Below are 18,285 nucleotides of genomic sequence, written 5' to 3' on the forward strand. Positions count from 1 at the left end.
ACTTACAAAGGCAATAAATGATGTGCACAATTCGGGCTGAAGCATATGAAAACACGGACAGACGATGCAACATCAGTCTTGTTCTTCCCCTTCTTGTATGATACGAATTTAGGTTCCTATTTGTTGTACTGTCAGACAGTGGGCTATGACTAACAGTAGGCCGGAGAAAAAATCAATGAGTGGGACACATGGTCTGTGGAGATATGTGAACCAACTAACAGTGGGCTCGGAAGACATACGGACTTCCCCAAAACTCCCTTAGTTTGAGAATGATTTGAGAAAAATCGGACGTCCGGACCAGTCCACACATTTAACAGTGGGCCCAGAAAACATACGGACTTTCCCAAAACTCCCTTAGTTTGAGAACGATTTAAGAAAAATCGGATGTCCGGACCAGTCCACACATTTGATGACTAGTGTTGGATGGCTAAAAATGTCCGTACAGTCCGTGTCTAGACATTAGGTGATCCGCGTTGGAGTTGCCCTCACACCTCCCGGTTGTGCCTGCCCATGAAGCATTGCAACAAGGTGAACCCTGCGACAGCAGGGGAGCCGATAAACCTCCATGATGCCATCGTATTGCCTGCCATTGGCAGCGGCCTGCTTGACCCGGGTGGTTACAAATCATCCACCAGTCGCCGAGAACTCCGACAAGCGATAGCTTTACCCACTGTTGGGTTCCTCTTCTTTCCCCCGAGAATGAGAACATGGGTGGAAAAATAGATTGTGGTTGCAAGGCACCAGAGTGGATGAGTCCAACTCCGGTCTCAAAAGTTCAACGCATCTGTTCTGCTTGAGATGGGTGACCAATTGAGTCCAGTGTTTATGCTGCTCCATGATCTTGACATGCCATATTTTTCAGAAACCGTCGAGAATTTCCCGCTGAATCATACTCCAATGAGATCTTTGAAGCTTTGACGTGTCGGAGAGTCAAGCATAGCAGCAATTCAGGGAAAACTGTAGAGGACAATGTTTTCTTCGACAAGGGAACTTGATATGATACCGTTGAGCACATGATGGTTGTGGTTTGTGAAGCAGAGAAAATGAGAAGAAAACAAAGTTGCTTTTAAGATATTTCATTCATTGTGAAAAGATAAATCTATTGTACCAGTGCAGTCACATACAGGTCCAAAAACTGCAAGAACTTTCCTATCAATGCCAACAAAGGAGCAAAGGGCTTACACTCTTCCGATAAGCTGGGGCATCTAATCCAGTAAGGAAAATGAACTATCTGTTCGTTTCAGTACCGCTAATACTGTACAGAAGTAGTCAGCGTACTCTCAAGTTATCTGGTTGCCTGCTCCATGATGCCCTCTGTTCTGCGAAACTACCAATAACGGCAGATCGCTCCATGTTGCCTAAACGGTTGGCAACACGACTGTAATATTCGTCGCTATCGAAATCCACTAGTACCTTCACCAAATTTGCGCTCTGTTCGTCGACTACCACCTGTCCATCCGTGCTTGTTGTATTGTCAGCAATAATGCTTATTGGCTTCAGTAATAATGAATGTTGCATGTTTGATCCTTCCACCAAATAAACAGCACCAAGTAGTTCTCCCAGAAATATACCCTATGATTATGACAATTCGCGGGCCAAAAAATATGATAAGTACTTCTTAAAAATAAGTATTGAATCATGTATAAAAGTAAACTACAGTAGTTTGAGATGGAATAGTTGTGGCATTGCAGGTTTGGTATCCTCGGTATTGATTAAAACAATACGAGCATGGCCCGTGGGTCAAAACATTTTTTTTAAAATTAAGTCATAACAGAGAACATAAGGAGCTGAAGACATGTACCATATGATGATACAGCTGGTGCTTCTGTTGCAGGTCATGCAGCAATGACAACAAATGGAGGACAAAACTTGATTCTGGAGTATTTTCAGCATACTCTAGAGATTCAAGGAGAGTCTGAAAGGAAGAAGCTTTTCTCTGAGAGCTAAGAGGAATCAAAGTGATATCCATAGTGGATTCTAGAACTACTTTTGCAGCTAGGGGATCAAGAAACAGATTGAACTCCGCATATCTATTAGATGGAACAGTGAACACGTTGCCGTTTGAATTATTTTCATCTCTGATATGGCCTCCAACAACATATACACTCTGCAGAAGAGAGAAACATGTAATCAATATTAACAGTGCTAAAGATGACGTTATCATAGTTCAAAATGCAGTTCATACTGCATGAAACCAAAAGATATAAAACAACTGACCTTTATTACAGAACTTGCATTCCTGTCAGAGAGCACAATATTGGCCAAATTTGTAAGAGGTCCGTTGGTAAGTATAGTGATCTTCTCACTTGGATCAAGTTGCTTTTTAACAGACTGCCAAACTTCAAAAGCCAATGGTTGCCGAAGTTCCGGATTACCGGTATTTCTAGGAGCGCCATGTTCTACTGAATTTTCAGCAGTGTACCTAATAATTCAAATAACAGAGTTGTAAATATTAGGCCACGTTCATTACTCAGATGTGGGTCATTTGGTGGAAGGATACCTTCTAGGACTTTGTGGCAAAGACCGAGCTAGTCCATACAGAGTGTCAGAGTCGAGAAGTCCACCACTCCCTTGGGGAATAGCATTGACATACTTGCAGCCAAGGATTCCAGTGCCTAACGCGGTGGAAGTGCCACGGCCAACAGGAATGTCATCACGACCCATCATATGTAGAATGTCATAAACGATATCAATAGTTGCGGCATTGGCCCAACCATTGCCGCTGACGAGAATCCCCTACAGCCATGATAGCAAACATACTGTTGTAGAGAAAAATAGAGACAAAAATCATTTTATTGTACGGAGGCACATTACTGCATCGTCGCAGACAATTGGTACCTTCAAATCTATTTCTTCAACAGGCGCCTTCAAGAGATATATAAGGGAGACGAAATCTCCAGCACTCATGTCCATGTCAAAGATGGTTACTTTCCCTCTACTTTTGTTAACAAAGTTTGGCTTGTAAAGAACCTCTCTGTAGAATGGAAATTGTGCTGTAATGTCGAAATGGCCTGTGTTATCACGGAGAGTTAAGACCTGCAGGACACAGTTCAGCTATTACTATAATAAGAACCAATATGACACACACAAATGATTGCTGACATGCTTAGAGGCAGATTTTGTTTCATATTACATGTATGTGAGTGCAATGTGCATTGACTCTTCCATGTAGTACAACTCTGTGACTGGAGTACATAGTTTAGGTTGCTCTTAAGTAAGTACAAAAGGCTAATGATAATGGACATCCAGGGTAAAGCAGCAATACTGGGCTGGCTTAATGAACGTGAAATATTTATTCTTTCGGTATGGCACTCTGAACTCAGGAGTGGCGCTCACCCCAAATCCATTTTGGGGAGGTTTTCTGATGTAGGATAAACAAGCTCAAAATCAGAAGTTAAATTGAATTATCAAAGAATATGGATGCAACTTGTCTATTGTCACATAAGGAATCAAATTAGTTGTAAGCTGAACGTGATAACTGTATTGTTTTTCCTTAAAACTAAGACAATTGCACTGTACAGGCTACATTGATATTTTTCAAGAAATTGCAAAACTTGTGTCTCGGTGCATTACAAAGAAGAGAACTATTAACCTTGTGAGTTGTGAATCATACGGCCTGCAAGGTCGTGTCGCGTGGAGCTTACCTCTAGGAAGCTCTTGAAAAATTCCCTATCCAAACGGCTATTTTTATCCACATTTGATTTAGCCTTTGTGGCAACACGAACACGGACTGCTTCTAGACCAGAAATTTCCTTAGTGTATCCATCCTAAGAACAAATATAATTAGCCAGTAGTTTGTCATACACAGTATAATTTGTTAATTCACTTGCAACATGGGAACACTCTTCGTCCACCATTAAACAGCAACTTTTGCACCATTCTCCTACTTCATTTCATCATTACTATCTCCATTCATAAATACAAAAAACTTCCTAGAAAATGTGCAGTCAAAATTTCCTAACTTTGATTTGCAATATAAAATAAATTTGGATTGGTAAGGCATAAATTAAATAATTACATTTCACTACAAGTATTCACGTAATATATAATTTCATACTTTTCGTTAACATATACGTATAACATGTCAGGGTGGACCCAAAAGAAATGTGGAGTGGGGGCATTTGCTATGATTTTTTTTAAATTAAGCATTTTTTCTCAAGTATTTAAAAAGATTTGTGAAATTTGAGCCCTTTTTGGGTCTGCCCCTGTAAAAAGCGACAGTCAAGGATACGTGTTGGAGACTGTGTCAGTGTCTAAAACATCACCAATTTCCCAACAGAGGTAGTAAATTATATATATGTTAGAATCAAACTTGAGTTCCATTAAACAGTCCCTTTTTACATTTTGTTTTGGGCAATAGCAGGACATGGTAGATAAAGATATGGGTCGGAGAAAATTTAATGTAGCTTCATTGAAATTAACGTAAGTCCACTATATTTTATATAAACAAATTGTGCAACTGTAAAAATCAATTTGACTATACCATACCTCACATCTTCCTTTCCTACTTCCCTCTATAAGACAGAAGCCATCTATAATTCCAGTTTGAACATGACCACTATGAACTCCACCCTTTTTAAGACCAAACTTGGGAACAGCATGGCCATCGAATAATGGGTTTGAGCCATCATATATGCCATATGGTTCATTTGAAGTTATTACTGTAATGTTCATGTATTCCAGCTCAGCAAAATCATTTCCATGCAGCTTGTCATTGCGCATGCTAGAGATGGCTACACCAGAAGTAAAGGAATCCCACATAAAATAGCTCTGCATTAGGCCAAGAAAACAAAAAGGAAATGATAAGGAAAAAAGAAGAAAAATCCTATGTTATACTGAATTAAAATTTTGCAAGGGCGAAGAATATGAACCTACTGCATGGAATTGATCATCAGGCCATGTGTCTCGAGCCATTTTCAATGACTTGAAACAGTATTCTGCCTCAAATGTACTTTGGTGTTGTTGGAATGCATAAAAGAACTCTTCATTGACTGGAATCGTATTAGTTGCATCAAGAGGGACAAGTGTGATTGGAATGCCAGAATGAAACACCTGAAGTGGTAACATATTAGATAATTTATTGGCGTACTAAAGAGACACAATTGTGAAGTAAAGACAGGTTCCAGTATAATCAAGTTATTATATTAAGTATGAAAGGTCAAGTTTATATACCAGTAACAAACACCTAATGCTTATCTCGACAGAAGAATCATAGCTCCTGGCTTTTTATAACATGAAACAAATATGAGGGATGCCTAGGAGGAACTAGGCACCGAACTTTATTAAGTGAGAAGTGAGGATTGAACCCAAGCTGGCTACCCCATCAGTAGTGCTAACTCCCAGCTTCGATACAGAAACAAATTCACTCTTATTCTGAATTCTTCTATATATAGCTATATACACTATAATCTACAATATGATTGTGCAGGCACTTAATCACAAAAGGGAAGTAATAAATCTACCGTGTATGTCAGCATGGAATTTTTTACTAACATTAGCCTAAGAATGTATGACAGAAACTAGAGCAAGAAATGAGACCTGACTATGGCTTTGCTTCTTGGGAGGAATTTCCAAATATAGAGATACAGATTTGTCGGAAATAAGAAATTCCACTTTCAAAGTTTAAGCAAACAAAAAGGGTAAGACAGACAGCCTCTTTGAAATCTAAGACGTATACCTGATATGCAGCAAAAGGATCTCCAAATATGTTGAATTCTGCATAGGGATTGGTACTGTAACTAGAAAACAGGTTGCCAATATCACCGCATTGCTGTGGTGTACAAGCTGTGGTAACATCTTTTGGACAGCAACCTGTCGGGTTCTTCGATCTCACACCACCACCCATAGTGTATATGTGTTTGACATTTCCTTTCAGGTGTGGATAAGTCATGAGGAAAATGGCAAAGTTTGTATGTGACCCTGTGAGAATGACGGTTGTAGGGCCAGCAGATATTGTGTCGATCATTACTTGCTGTGTTGTAGGTTGCTGAAATGGTATATATCTTCTGTTTCCCTGTTTTATAGATTAAAAATAGGTAACTTGGAGCTGGTAATGAATACACAGATAAGCAGAGTACCACTTCATATTTCTTACGGAAAGGACACTAATGTGATGGTTTGATATCATAAGTATTCCTCAAATTGCATTGTTTGTCCCCAGGACTGGTTCACCACGGACGATATACATATTCTTTCTGTGAGGGCAACAAAAACATTTTGTATATTGTGTCCTTTTATCAGACAGTGTTTTCACTTATCACCACAGATTCTCCATAATCAGCTTGTCCTAAAACTACCCAAACATCAGGTCAAATATGACCAGTTTCCGGAGACATTAGACAAATAAACAACTTTTGATTTATGTCTTTCAATCTATATATGCAGAAATAGTCAGAGAAAATGATCTAGTGAATGGATGTAATTCCTAACAATAGAAAAATAGTTAAAACAGTAACACAAATGGAGCTCTGGGAAAACTGTCGATAACTCTTGAGTTCCTTTGTTCCAGCAAAATGAGCAGCAGCTTAGGATGCAAAAGAGGAGGTAAAACAGAGCAAAGCGTGTTGTTTGGAAAATGTTATGTGTGACTTAAGGATTTTAAATCAACGATAGCTGCATCTCGGTTGTTCAGTTGTTCAGACTTCTTTCTGCTTCATAGAATGATTAAGCTGCGAGATAATGCAGTGGTGGACAATCGACCAATCTTTTGAACATCAAAATGCAATACCTGTACAAAGGGGAATGTAAAATTATGCACGCGGCATATACCTGCGGAAGGAAGCTCCTCCTAATTCCCCAGTTTGTGTCAATGTCCAACCGTCCACCACCTTCCAGAGGAACAGCTTTTCTGTACCGGCAGTCCCCGACAGTTGTGATCCCCTAAAGTTTAACCTGTATATTAGTACCTACATTTTGAAAAAGAGAATCACCTAGAACAAGATTTAGATTTCTTTGCTTGATAAATTATACCACGTAGTATAACAGCACAGCAACTGTATGAGAAAACACATACCTGGTCAATCAGAGGTAAATAACCGCCAACGTTGGGATATATGGTGCCGGCATCTGATATCCCACCGTCGCCACCAATGCCAACCAGAATGTCGTCGCGGCCCATCATGTAGAGGATGTCATAGAGATGATTCACAGCATGCCCGGCATCACTCCACGCGTTCACATTGATGGTAACTGCCTGCAGATGCATACAAGGGAAGCAATTTATCATGTTCTTGTGAGCAACTGCAAGAGAACCGTCTAGTCATCTACTGCTATCATGAAACTGTGTCGTCAGAGATTTGCAGAACCGTAGTGAGTACAATAGCTTTACCCTAGTGTAACAAGATCACAAATTCACAACCACCTACAATTTGGTCTTTCAATTGTTCTTGAGTGGTCAGCGAGAAGAATGAATAAACAGAAATAACTTAGCTGTCCCGGTCTCTCACCGTTAATTATCTTTCTTCCCCGGGAACGAGGAAGACTCAACTTAATCACTTCGAGCGCCCCCTGCCACGTGCGCTGGTCGTTCACCGGCGGCGGCCACCGGCTCCGCGGAAAAGGAGAGGGGAGGACCACCATCGCCACCCCATTTCGATGAGCCGGCACCCGATCCCAACGCCGCGCCGCCACCTTGGTCCTCGCAGCCAGACGTCGCCCTCAGCATCGCTCACTGCCACGCATGCTAGTACTCTACCAAGTCTCGGTAGCTCCGCATGGCCGTGGGCGCGTTGCCGCATCGGCGCATCCTCGCCGACGGCGGCCGACTTCGTCGACATCTGGAACTGTTTTTTTTTTTTTTTTTGAGCGAACAATCAGGAAGTGGGTGACTGGTCCACAGTTCACAAATTATGAGCACACGGCCCAAATCCACCACAAGTAGAAAACCTGCTACGCTTCGCTTCTTTGTATTTGGGCCGGCTTCCTGCCTGAGCACTTTGGGAATGGGCTTTTTTTTTGCTAGAATTAGTTCGAATTCCGCCACCCCTCAAAAAAGAGTTCAGATTCCCCCAAATTTTATATTTGGAGATTGAGACAGTTTTCAAAGTGTAAAAAACATTCACTGCTAGTATTGCAAGTATATATACAGTAACCAAGAAAATCAAAGTACTATTCTAGAAATATTTATTAGTGTGTGCACATGCAAATTTTGCACACGCATATATGGCACATTCTAACATTGAACTTCTCCCACGTCGGGCCACATCATCAAAAGAAGGATTTAGGCATTAGATTCAGCTTATGTGTCACGGATTTTCTCCAAGTAAACTCATATCAACTTCCCGATTTTCTTCCACATTTTTCATCACTCCAGTAACATCAGCAAGTGGAATTTCCAATAAGACAAAAGCTTCTATTGACATTTTTATTTGCTCTCTCATAGATGCATAGTATACTTCTTCAAGAAAGATATATTTTTCTAAAGCACAGGAAGTGGTAGACTAAAAGTATATGCTAACAATAGTTCAGATATATTCTAATCAGATAAAAACGAAATAAGAGAGAACAATATGAAAGTTTATCATAGTGCCCACTTCCATGAGCATGAGAAAAGGAATCAGAAGCTGTAAACATATATACACCAACTTCAATGCTCCAACCGACCAACCGTGGGAAATACATTTTGTTATTCACATAAGTTCCTTTGGCCAGATTACTTTCGGGAGATACGGCTCACATATAATGTGGCAGCGCAATATAGTAAGCAAAAGGTAAGATTCTACATCACCGTCTTGTCTACATCACTAGCTCGTACTTTAGTTATGCCTGGCTAATGACACTGCCACAGGCCAGCCAAATTCGATCTATTTTATTAGGTCAAAGTTTGCAGTTAGAAGGTTCTGCGTTCGTTTCCTTGCACAAATGCGAATTTGGCAAGCAACCAGTGTCTCGGGGACAGTTGTAGCTCAACTCGTTTAGAAAGTGATCGGTATCTGGTTCCGGACGTTGTAGTGATCGAAAACTTGGCTTGGAGGACGCATGAGTTGCAAATTCAGGTAACAAGATGATGCTTGTCCTCACACCTTAGGTCTAATTTGGAAAATGCAATGTTTTTTATTCTTTCAGGGAATAAATATTTGTCGTACCGCTCCAGGAATGAACAGCAGATTGTTATAAGTACTTGAAAATGGCAATTTTTTGAAAAAAATACACGCAAATTGTCATGCCTACTATATGCTTTAAATTTTCATAAAAAATACTTTTTATGTCGTGAGAGAAAAAAAATCAATGATGTAGAAAGCAAAACAACATAAATTTACATAACGCGCAAAACCTGTCGATTTCTACGATTTTTAAAAAAGTACCCACAAAAAAAACTCATAATTGGATAGCCAATTCTCACTAATAATCCACCCCCTTGAATTTCACTTTGTGGACCCTTCCCTTGTGTTTCCAACCAGATGTTGCCACCTTTGGCCCGTAAGTTCAATTTCGTGGAATTAGTCCGTAGGTGTAGCAAAACTCGTGAACATGATTCTTTGTGCAGTCAGAGTCCATTTGTTCTACTGTACAACTACATGGTTAGTCAACAGGCACGGTTTTGTCTGGCCATGTTTAGTCATCTCACGTCGCTCCTATGTATGAACAGTCGTTCTTTTAAACTAGCGATCAAGATCACGATTTAATTGTCTTGCTGCATTGATGCTTCAGTCATGAACATATCTAACTACGCAGAAAGTTCTAACATCGACTTGTTTCATTCCACTTTTTGATAATTAGTGCAGTGGTTGATGTCACAAAACCATATGCATGCTGGTTAACCGACAACGTCTTGTCAAATGGGGCTAGAAAGCATAGATTCCCGTCTTAAATCAACCGGTGGAAGGCATCCAACTACCGATCGACATAGCTAATGCGAAACCACGTCTGCATCCGACGAAGGAAATGAAAGAGGTAGTCAAAGTAGATCATATCGCTGGTAATTTGCAGGCCACCGCAGCGCTGCACGTACCTTGAGCTCGAACTCGGAGCGGTTCTGCTTGAGGATGTACATGAGCGCCAAGAGGTCGTCGGTGTCCATGTCCGTGTCCAGCAGAATCCGCTGCGGCGCCGCCTGATCCGCCGCCGCCGCCGCCGCCGCCAAGACCATGATGGCAACCACGGCCGCCGCCACCGTCCTCCTCCACTTTTCCATGCTAACCATACCACCCTCACCCCGAAGAAAGAACTGGCAGCTAGCTAGTAGCAAAAGTATACTGTAAATTATCAGCGAGCAGTTAAGGTCTGCTGGCTCGTGGACTGGGCGATCGAGCTACGGCCATGGCGGGCTATTAAATGCACGCGCGGCGAGAGAGGGGATGCCATGCCCCATGGCCCATGGCCTATGGCCAGTGGAATCTTAGGGGCATCTCGCGATTAGTCTTGTCACTTACCGACCTTCCGCTTGTACTGTAGTTGTATTGCGCAGTACACTCCTCTCGGTCTCGTGCCATTCCAGCGTTCGGTGCCATGCCATGCCATGCATGCTACTCGGGTCTCTGTCAAGCACCCACGAGATTGCCGGCCGGCGTGGCGTTGCATTATTTGGGACCGCCGCCGGCGTGGCCGCCGCCCGCCGCTAGCTCCCAAGTCCCAGGCGTCTGCGTCAGGGGAAGAAGACAAGGTCGCCAGTTTGAGATTGGTGGGCGGAAAGATAAGGGGCTTTCCTAGGCCACGGACGAATTAGACTAATCATCAGGTTCTCATGATTGCTCGCAGTCAGGAGTACTTCTCTGCATTATTTTTAGCTCGTGAGATGCAGAGAAAACAGAAGAAAAATAACGTCACAGGTTGACGGCTCACGACCGAGCATGCATGCCGAGGATTCAAGGCAGCTGCGAGGGCTGCGTGGGTATGGTCAGTTGAGCCGTGATATCTGCGAGATGATTGTACCATGTAGATTTAATTAGTTTGCTTGTGCAGGCTTGCAGAGAGGCTTGTGTTGCTGTGACTGACCTGGCTGCGTCTCTTGTTTATGCAGGAGAGCAGCCGGAGGACGGTTTCCCGTGGGGCCGGAGCTCACACGAGGGATAGCAAAGTTTCAGAACTGAAATTAGTTTGAATTAGAATAGTTTTAAAACTGGGTTCTAGTTTTCCAAAGATGAGCTTTAGGCTACAAAGGATTTCATAAAGTTCGAAACGAACTTCAGATGTGAAAATTGCATCAGGAAATTTATGGCCCGGGTGTTTTTAAGCTTAACATTTAGATTCGTTGGGAATGTATCATGTGAAACAGAGGAATCTCTGCACCGGATGCTCCATGTAATTTTGGGTCTTTAGATGAAGAATAAAGGGATGTGATTTGACTATAGATGGGTCGTTGGCCTATTCGCAAAACATACCTCATGTTTTATATCTATATCAATCAACCCACCCTCCACTGTTGACTGTTGTAGTATGGTAGCTTGTCAATACAGACCTCGTGTTACATCGAAATCAGCCGACTGTAATGAAATCATGGTGCAAACTGAACCACGGGTTGATTTTGATGAAATATAATTTTATTTTCGCCAAATATGTTCATACCCCAATTCTGCCTTAATCCTGTCCGTCGGTTTCTCATCTAACGGCCCAAAATAGTGGGGGTGCATTGGGTGCACGGAATCTCTTGTTTCATAAGTTACGTACCCCAGGCTCGCTTGTCGATGTATTACACTCCATGGCCTCGTCATTCTTGCTAATCATTGGAAGAAAAAATCTAACTAGTCAATGTATTACACTCCATGTCATGAAGTGCTACCATGCCATGGGATGCTTTCATGCTCCCAAGCACAGCCAAAAAGTTGTACATAATTTCCATGAATAATTAAGTGATTTGGTAAAAGTTACATGACGTATGTATTTTTGTAGACCCTTTTTGGAGATAGCGAACCACTCATGCCAAGCAGTACACAACGTATGTATGATGGCATAATTTCAGCTCCAAATTCACTTCATAGCAAAAGATACAAATTCATATAATAATAATAGCAGAAAATACTACTTATAATTGAATTTCAATTTGCTATTATTTATGAATGAATTTAAATTTTGCATCAATATAAATCAAACTTTTCACGCTCAACACCACATAGTTGAACAACATTCCAAAACAATAGATTCGAATTTAAATAAATAAAAAAGGGCATGAATGCAACACATAATCAAAATGAATATTGCCTTTTTAAGAAAAAAAATCATGTAGCTGCCACTAATGATCGATGTGATCTTTGTGAAACTGCTCACAAAATGTAAACGGTGTTTCCTGCAATGGAGAGGTTCAGTTCTTCATGAACAAAGAATGTGCCTTACGCAATGGTAATGTGAAGTTACCTGGTATTGTGATGTTACCCGTTATATTTTGTGTTCGGTAGGCGAGACACCCTTAAATAGCCAAACTGCTCCTGCCGGGATTGTATGATCTATTGCCCTGCCTTTCGGTACCATCAAGAGTGATCGGCTCGGTAATTAATGTTGTTAGACCAGACCAACACTTTAGGCATTGTGGCTTCTCGTGCTCCTCATATTGTCTTCATTCCTCGTTGACTCCAGGACATGTATTTGGAGGTCATGGATTTGTTGGACAATAAGTGATTACCCATGTAGGTATTTGGATCATGTTGCCTGGCCCTTGAATTGGACAACAAGCATTACACATGCCATGGATAATCAACCTAATAACTAATCATCAAAATAATCTGACAAAATATCATCATAAGGATTATGAACAAATAAATCTCACAAATCCCTGCATCTCCCACACCTAGGAGAATTACTTGCACGTGAGAGAAGACTAACAACCAAACACAAAGACAAATGAAAGGGGATAATATCGATAATACTGTAGTTTGCCACGATAAAAATGTAGGATAAAACATATCGTGATCTCTATATTGAGCTACAAATAGAGTTTAGAAACCTTAGCTTCACAAGTTGGACTCTCGATCTAAAGTCGGTGTTGTCGATGGTGGAATGTAGGATCATCTTGCAAAGAAACTCGGAACGAATTTAAGTTAAGCAATTCTCCTCTAGATCTCTCTTCCTCTACTCCGGTTGTTGGTTATGTCTCTCATGTTGCTATGTTGCATCTGGCCCAGTTATAAAAGTTGCTTGTGTAGATGAGGGGAAGGTGGCAGAGCCTATTACGAGCGGTTGCACTCGTACATCACATCATCTACTTCCTCTACTACGAGCCTATTACGATGATGTGATGTACGAGTGGCAGAGCCTATTACGAGAGGTTGCACTCGGAACGAATTTAAGTTAAGCAATTCTCCTCTAGATCTCTCTTCCTCTACTCTGGTTGTTGGTTATGTCTCTCATGTTGCTATGTTCCATCTCGCCCAGTTATAAAAGTTGCTTGTGTAGATGAGGGGAAGGTGGCAGAGCCTATTAAGAGGGTTTGAGATTGGGGGGGGGGGGGTCTTCACACTAGTTTTTCATGCCAATCCCACCACAAAAATGCATACACATAGATTATACAACAGTATGTGTGGGGTATCTTGTAAGTGAGGGCAACAGATGAATTTGATGGGAGATATATAAGCCACCCCTTCTTCTACTTCCAGCCCGATCTATCAAATATGAGTTTCCTACCATTCTTGACCTTGAAAATGCTCGCTCCATTTACATTCCCTTGAACAAATTACACCAATTTCTAAGGATTCCAATAGAAACCCTCGATCTACACTTTCACCAAAACAAATCGTGATCATCTTTCTTGCAGCATACCAAACTTTATACTCTTGGAGTTGTTGGGACTCGAGGTGATTTGGGTCCTTCTGGAAACTTCCGCATTGTGGTGCGATCTTCTGAAATTTTTAAAGGTTCGGTAGTCACCTCAAGACCAACCACAAGTGGATTTTGGTCCTTCTTTTGGTGGAAGGCTCAAATAGGCAAACACTTATTAAAATGACAAGAATATTTTTCCAAAATATGTGCAGACCTTTTAAAATTACAAGAACCTTTCCCAAAAGTTACAAACACTTATAAAAATTACATGAGTATTTTTAATAGAGGTGAACACTTTTAAAAATCGCAAGAACATTTAAAAGAATATGCGAGCACCTCTAAATCATATAAATGTTTTCTAAAAGGCATGGATACTTTCTAAACTACTTGAACATTTTTCAAATACATGTACAATTTTTTAAAACCTTACATGTTTCTTAATGAATAATTTTTTAGAATATTGTATAAATATTTTTCTAAAATAGACTAACACTTTTTCAATTAAACAAAATTTAAAAAGTCATATTTTCCAATTTTAAAAAATTGTAATCCTTTTTTAAAATGCACATACATATTTTTATTACAGAAACATTTTATAACTAAGTGATCTATTGTTGAAAGACAAACATTTTTTATTTCCATATACATTTTTAAAATAAGTGAATATCAAGTCAAAAAATATTTCAACGTTATTTATAAGTATAGATTTTTTTCTATAATAAAATTTTAATTTTTATTAACAAACACACTATAATATTTTTAAGAAAAAAAATAGGAAAAGAATAACCAAATCAGAATATCTCATTCTAATCTCGAGCTCAAATGCTCCTCATATGAATAGTAAAACCCACAAAACAGCAAAAACAATGAAAAAAAATCAATTTTTTAAACAAGCATTTCTTAGTTTTCTACTTACGTGCAGTTTTTTTGTGATGGAATGACATTCGCATCCATCTCGAAAAATATAAAATTAAGGGCTTAATATGCTTCCACAAACAACCTTGTTAGAACATCTATGTTTTCATGGAGCATTTTGAATATTTTTTCTCTACTCTTATAAAAAAATCGAGTTGGTGATGATGGTGTGCCTGCCATCTTGCAAGATAGACCGTTTGATCTATATTTGACGGATAGAAAGCAAACTATGGCAATTTTGCAAAAAGATGCCCGCACCTCTCTCCATATTTGCAAATAAGGCCTTCCCTTGTTCATCCTTATCTCCCACAACCTCATTGTTGAGCAATTAAAAAAGGAAACCTCTGGAACAATCTGGCATGGTGGCCGCATGGGTTTTTACACTCCTCCTCACCCTATCTCTTCTCTTTCTCAAGATATCATTAGTTTTTACACATGGGATTACTTCCGCATGGGTCAATCACAATATGTGTTTTATATAAAAAAAAGAGAAAAGTATACTTTTCGTCCCTCAATTCTTTGCAGAGTCTAGATTTGGTCCTTCAACTTTAAAACCGGACAATTTGCATCCTTAACTTATGAAACCGGACAAGATTCATCCCTGGTCACAGTTTTGACCGGTTTTGGTCCCGTCCCACGCCGGTTTTGACCGTTCCGACTCAAATTTGCCTACCTTTCCTAGGTCCACGTAATGTTTTCAAATTCGGTTACTTTTTCCAAATACATGAACCTTTTTAAAATTTGTGTACTTTTTTTAAATCTGTGTACTTTTCCCAAGTTCATGTACTTTTTCAAATATGCGTATTTTTTAAAAGTTCATTTGGTTTTTTGAAGTTCATTTAATTTTTAAAAATTTATGTACCTTTTCATATTAGAATACATTTTTTTGAAAGAGTTCATGAATTTTGAAATTTTATGCGAACTTGAAAAAAGTACGTGGATATGGACTTCTTTTACACAAAAATATGTGGATTTCAAAAATTATTTCAACTTGAAACAAGTACGTGAATTTCAAACAAAGTTCATGGATTATAAAAGGAACATGGATTTGAAAAAATGCGGACTTTGAAAAGCATGTGGATTTGAAATAAGTATGCGAATTTCAAAAACAGTTCATGGCTTTGAAAAATACCTGGATTTGATAAAATTACGCAAAATTGGGAGAAATACGGGGTTTTGGAAAAAGTACGTAAATGTTAACAAATCAAGGATTTGAAAAAAGTATGCGAATTTTAGAATAGTTCGCTGATTTGAAAAAAGTATGTTTATTTTTGAAGAAGTTCACTGATATAAAAAAATTACAGGAATATGAGTGAGCACCGGTCAAAACCGGGGTGAGTCAACACCAAAACCGGTCAAAACTGAGTCCAGGGACGAACCTTGTCCGGTTTCTGTAGTTGGGGATGCAAGTTGTCCGGTTTTTAAGTTAAGGGGCCAAATCTAGACTTCACAAAAAATTAAGGGACGAAAAGTATACTTTTCTCTAAAAAAATGCATCTTGACGCTACGTGCAATACACGGGCATCTTGCTAGTCAACATATAAAATACACAACAATGTCTGTCACACAAAAAATTCAGAATTTTTCAAAATTATTTGCTACTTTTACTTAACGTATTGTTCACACTAAGGCTTCGGTTGGTCGTTCGGGAGATAATAACTAGGGGAGAGAAATCACGGGGGAGAATTTTCTGCTGCACGTGAGTCCACGGGTGTGAATGTCTTCCGTCTAAATAGAAAACTCCAAAAGCAAAGAACATGTCATTGGAGTGGAGGCGGGTGCCTCGCGATAGAGACAAGGAAAGTCTACCCGAAGGGAGGAGGCGATGGTTTTCAACCCGCGGAATTGGAGCAGGTCAGGGACGGAAGTGCCACTCCCAGCTATCACCAAATGGGCCTGCGGAAAAACTAGGCCGAAATAAACTCGCGGGGACCCTCTCGGGATCACTCGAAAACAAACGAGGCCTAAGGAGCAAAGAAGTCCATGTCTTACCTTTTTAAATGGTCGCACTGTTGCGGCCATTTGGCACGAGACATAGGTTGTCGGGCGCTACTGCTCCCTACAACCGTGCAACAAAACACACTCCAACGCATGACCTATGTCTCGCTTGTTGCGAAAGGTACTTCTGCATGGGAGCTCCTATAGGGCGGTTAGGGCCGGTTGACCTTGTTGGCACCCACACACATGAACAATTGGGCCGGCCCATTAAAAAGCACAGCTTCGATTCCTTCTCGGTCGCACTCCCTCAGAGAAAAAAAAAAGATCGCTCTCGATCACACAGGTATGTTCGCTCTCCCTCAAAATAGTTTTTGATTTTGCGAAAATCCCTCACAAAAAAATAAATTTTGAAGAAAAATCACAAACATGAAATTTTTTATCGACTTTGAAAAAGTCTAGTAGTTTTGGAAAAGGTTTGTCAATTTTGAAAAAAAATCATCAATTTAAAAGAACTGTTCAGTGATTTTGAAAATTTTCATCAATTTTGAAAAAGTTCATCGATTTTGAAAAAAATGAAAAAAACTTCATCAATTTTTAAAAATGTTCACGATTTAAAAAACATGAATTATAGAAAATTTGAAAAAGTTCATTATTTTCTAAAAAACTCACAAATTTATAAAAATAAAAAGAAATGGAAAAGGAAAAGGAGAAATAAAAAATAAAAAGAAAGAACCAAACAAAACCCTTTCAAAAAAAGAGAATAAAGGAACAAGAAAAAAGGAAAAAGGAAAGAAGAATGAAGAAAATAAGGAAAATATATAACTAATCACATCCGGTGGCGTGGTTGTTTGGTTACCGTAGCATGCTGTTTTTGCGTTTAAAAAGAAAAAAAGGAAGATGAATCGGCCCATCACGGAGGAGCGGGTATGCGCCCGTTTGCACATTATGAAGTAACGGGCGTTTAAGGCGCCGAATCGGCGCCTTTGCGCCTTGCCTCCTCTAGCGCGAGCGAGCTCCTGCGTCATTGAATGGGCCGGACCATGAAGTAGTTCGCCCGAAGATTTTTTGTACACCTATTCTAGGAAGGTTTCAAGCCGTTTATTTCTTTTATGTACTTTTCTTCACGGTTCATCGGTTTATCTTTCCTATTTAGTTTTGTTTTTATTTTTATGTTTTTTCCTTTAATCTTCCTTTTACTTTTCCTGTTTTCAAATATATTTCAACTCTTTAAATATGTGTAGTACATTTTTTTTACACACCTTGAATATTTTTAACATTATCTAAACATTTTAAATATAAAATATATATTTTTCAGACGCATGAACATTTTTTTCAATGTAAATAAAGTGATTAGTTCGGAACAGTTATATACATTGTATAAACGTTTTGTTAAAATATCATGAATATATTTTTGAAATGCGTCATTTTTAAAGCTAGTATTTTTCATGACATATAGTATTTTTCTAAATATTAATTGATTTTCTTTAAATACGTGATTTTTATTTTCAAAATTACGGTAGCAATTTTTTTACATGGCATCAACATTTTTCCAAACACGCAATGAACGTTCAAAAATAATAATTAAATTATGTTTTGGAATATATGTAGTTAGAATATCTAAAAGTATATACAAAATTAAAAGTAGAAATCGAAGGAAAAATGAATGAAGCACGCGACCCTGAGGAAAGCAACCATGATGGTTCAGGAATTTGACGGGACAAACCCACATGATTTGGGCCGGCCCAC

At 39.5% G+C, this 18,285-nt stretch overlaps 1 protein-coding gene across 7 annotated transcripts; it reads right to left on the reverse strand.

Moving 5' to 3' along the window:
• Positions 1-990: 990 nt before the first annotated feature.
• On the reverse strand, positions 991-10,223 carry LOC123055288 (pyrimidine-specific ribonucleoside hydrolase RihA). 7 transcript variants are annotated; one of them, XM_044479286.1, is made up of 12 exons: positions 9,950-10,223; positions 7,013-7,192; positions 6,769-6,879; positions 5,678-6,013; positions 4,876-5,052; positions 4,489-4,770; positions 3,645-3,767; positions 2,839-3,036; positions 2,501-2,736; positions 2,218-2,422; positions 1,802-2,107; positions 994-1,572 (listed from the first exon to the last, which is right to left on the reverse strand). In XM_044479286.1, the coding sequence occupies exons 1-12, from the start codon at positions 10,139-10,141 to the stop codon at positions 1,270-1,272; spliced, it is 2,649 nt and encodes an 882-aa protein (XP_044335221.1). In that variant the 5' UTR covers positions 10,142-10,223; the 3' UTR covers positions 994-1,269. The 7 variants fall into 7 exon arrangements, 5 of the variants coding, with proteins under 5 accessions (XP_044335238.1, XP_044335228.1, XP_044335221.1 ...); XM_044479301.1 differs by lacking the exon at positions 9,950-10,223 and adding an exon at positions 7,446-7,810 and having other exon boundaries at positions 996-1,572; XM_044479303.1 differs by lacking the exon at positions 5,678-6,013 and having other exon boundaries at positions 991-1,572.
• Positions 10,224-18,285: the final 8,062 nt, after the last annotated feature.

This window comes from Triticum aestivum, chromosome 1A (genome assembly GCF_018294505.1).
Source record: "Triticum aestivum cultivar Chinese Spring chromosome 1A, IWGSC CS RefSeq v2.1, whole genome shotgun sequence".
NCBI lineage: Eukaryota > Viridiplantae > Streptophyta > Magnoliopsida > Poales > Poaceae > Triticum > Triticum aestivum.

Excerpts from the sequence above, each read along its gene's own strand:
- LOC123055288 (XM_044479286.1), bottom strand. The coding sequence starts at position 10,141 with ATGGTTAGCATGGAAAAGTGGAGGAGGACGGTGGCGGCGGCCGTGGTT. Across the intron at positions 7,193-9,949 it reads GCTCCGAGTTCGAGCTCAAG|GCAGTTACCATCAATGTGAA; the intron begins GTACGTGCAGCG and ends ATGCATCTGCAG. Across the intron at positions 3,768-4,488 it reads GTAGGAAAGGAAGATGTGAG|GATGGATACACTAAGGAAAT; the intron begins GTATGGTATAGT and ends ATTTGTTCTTAG.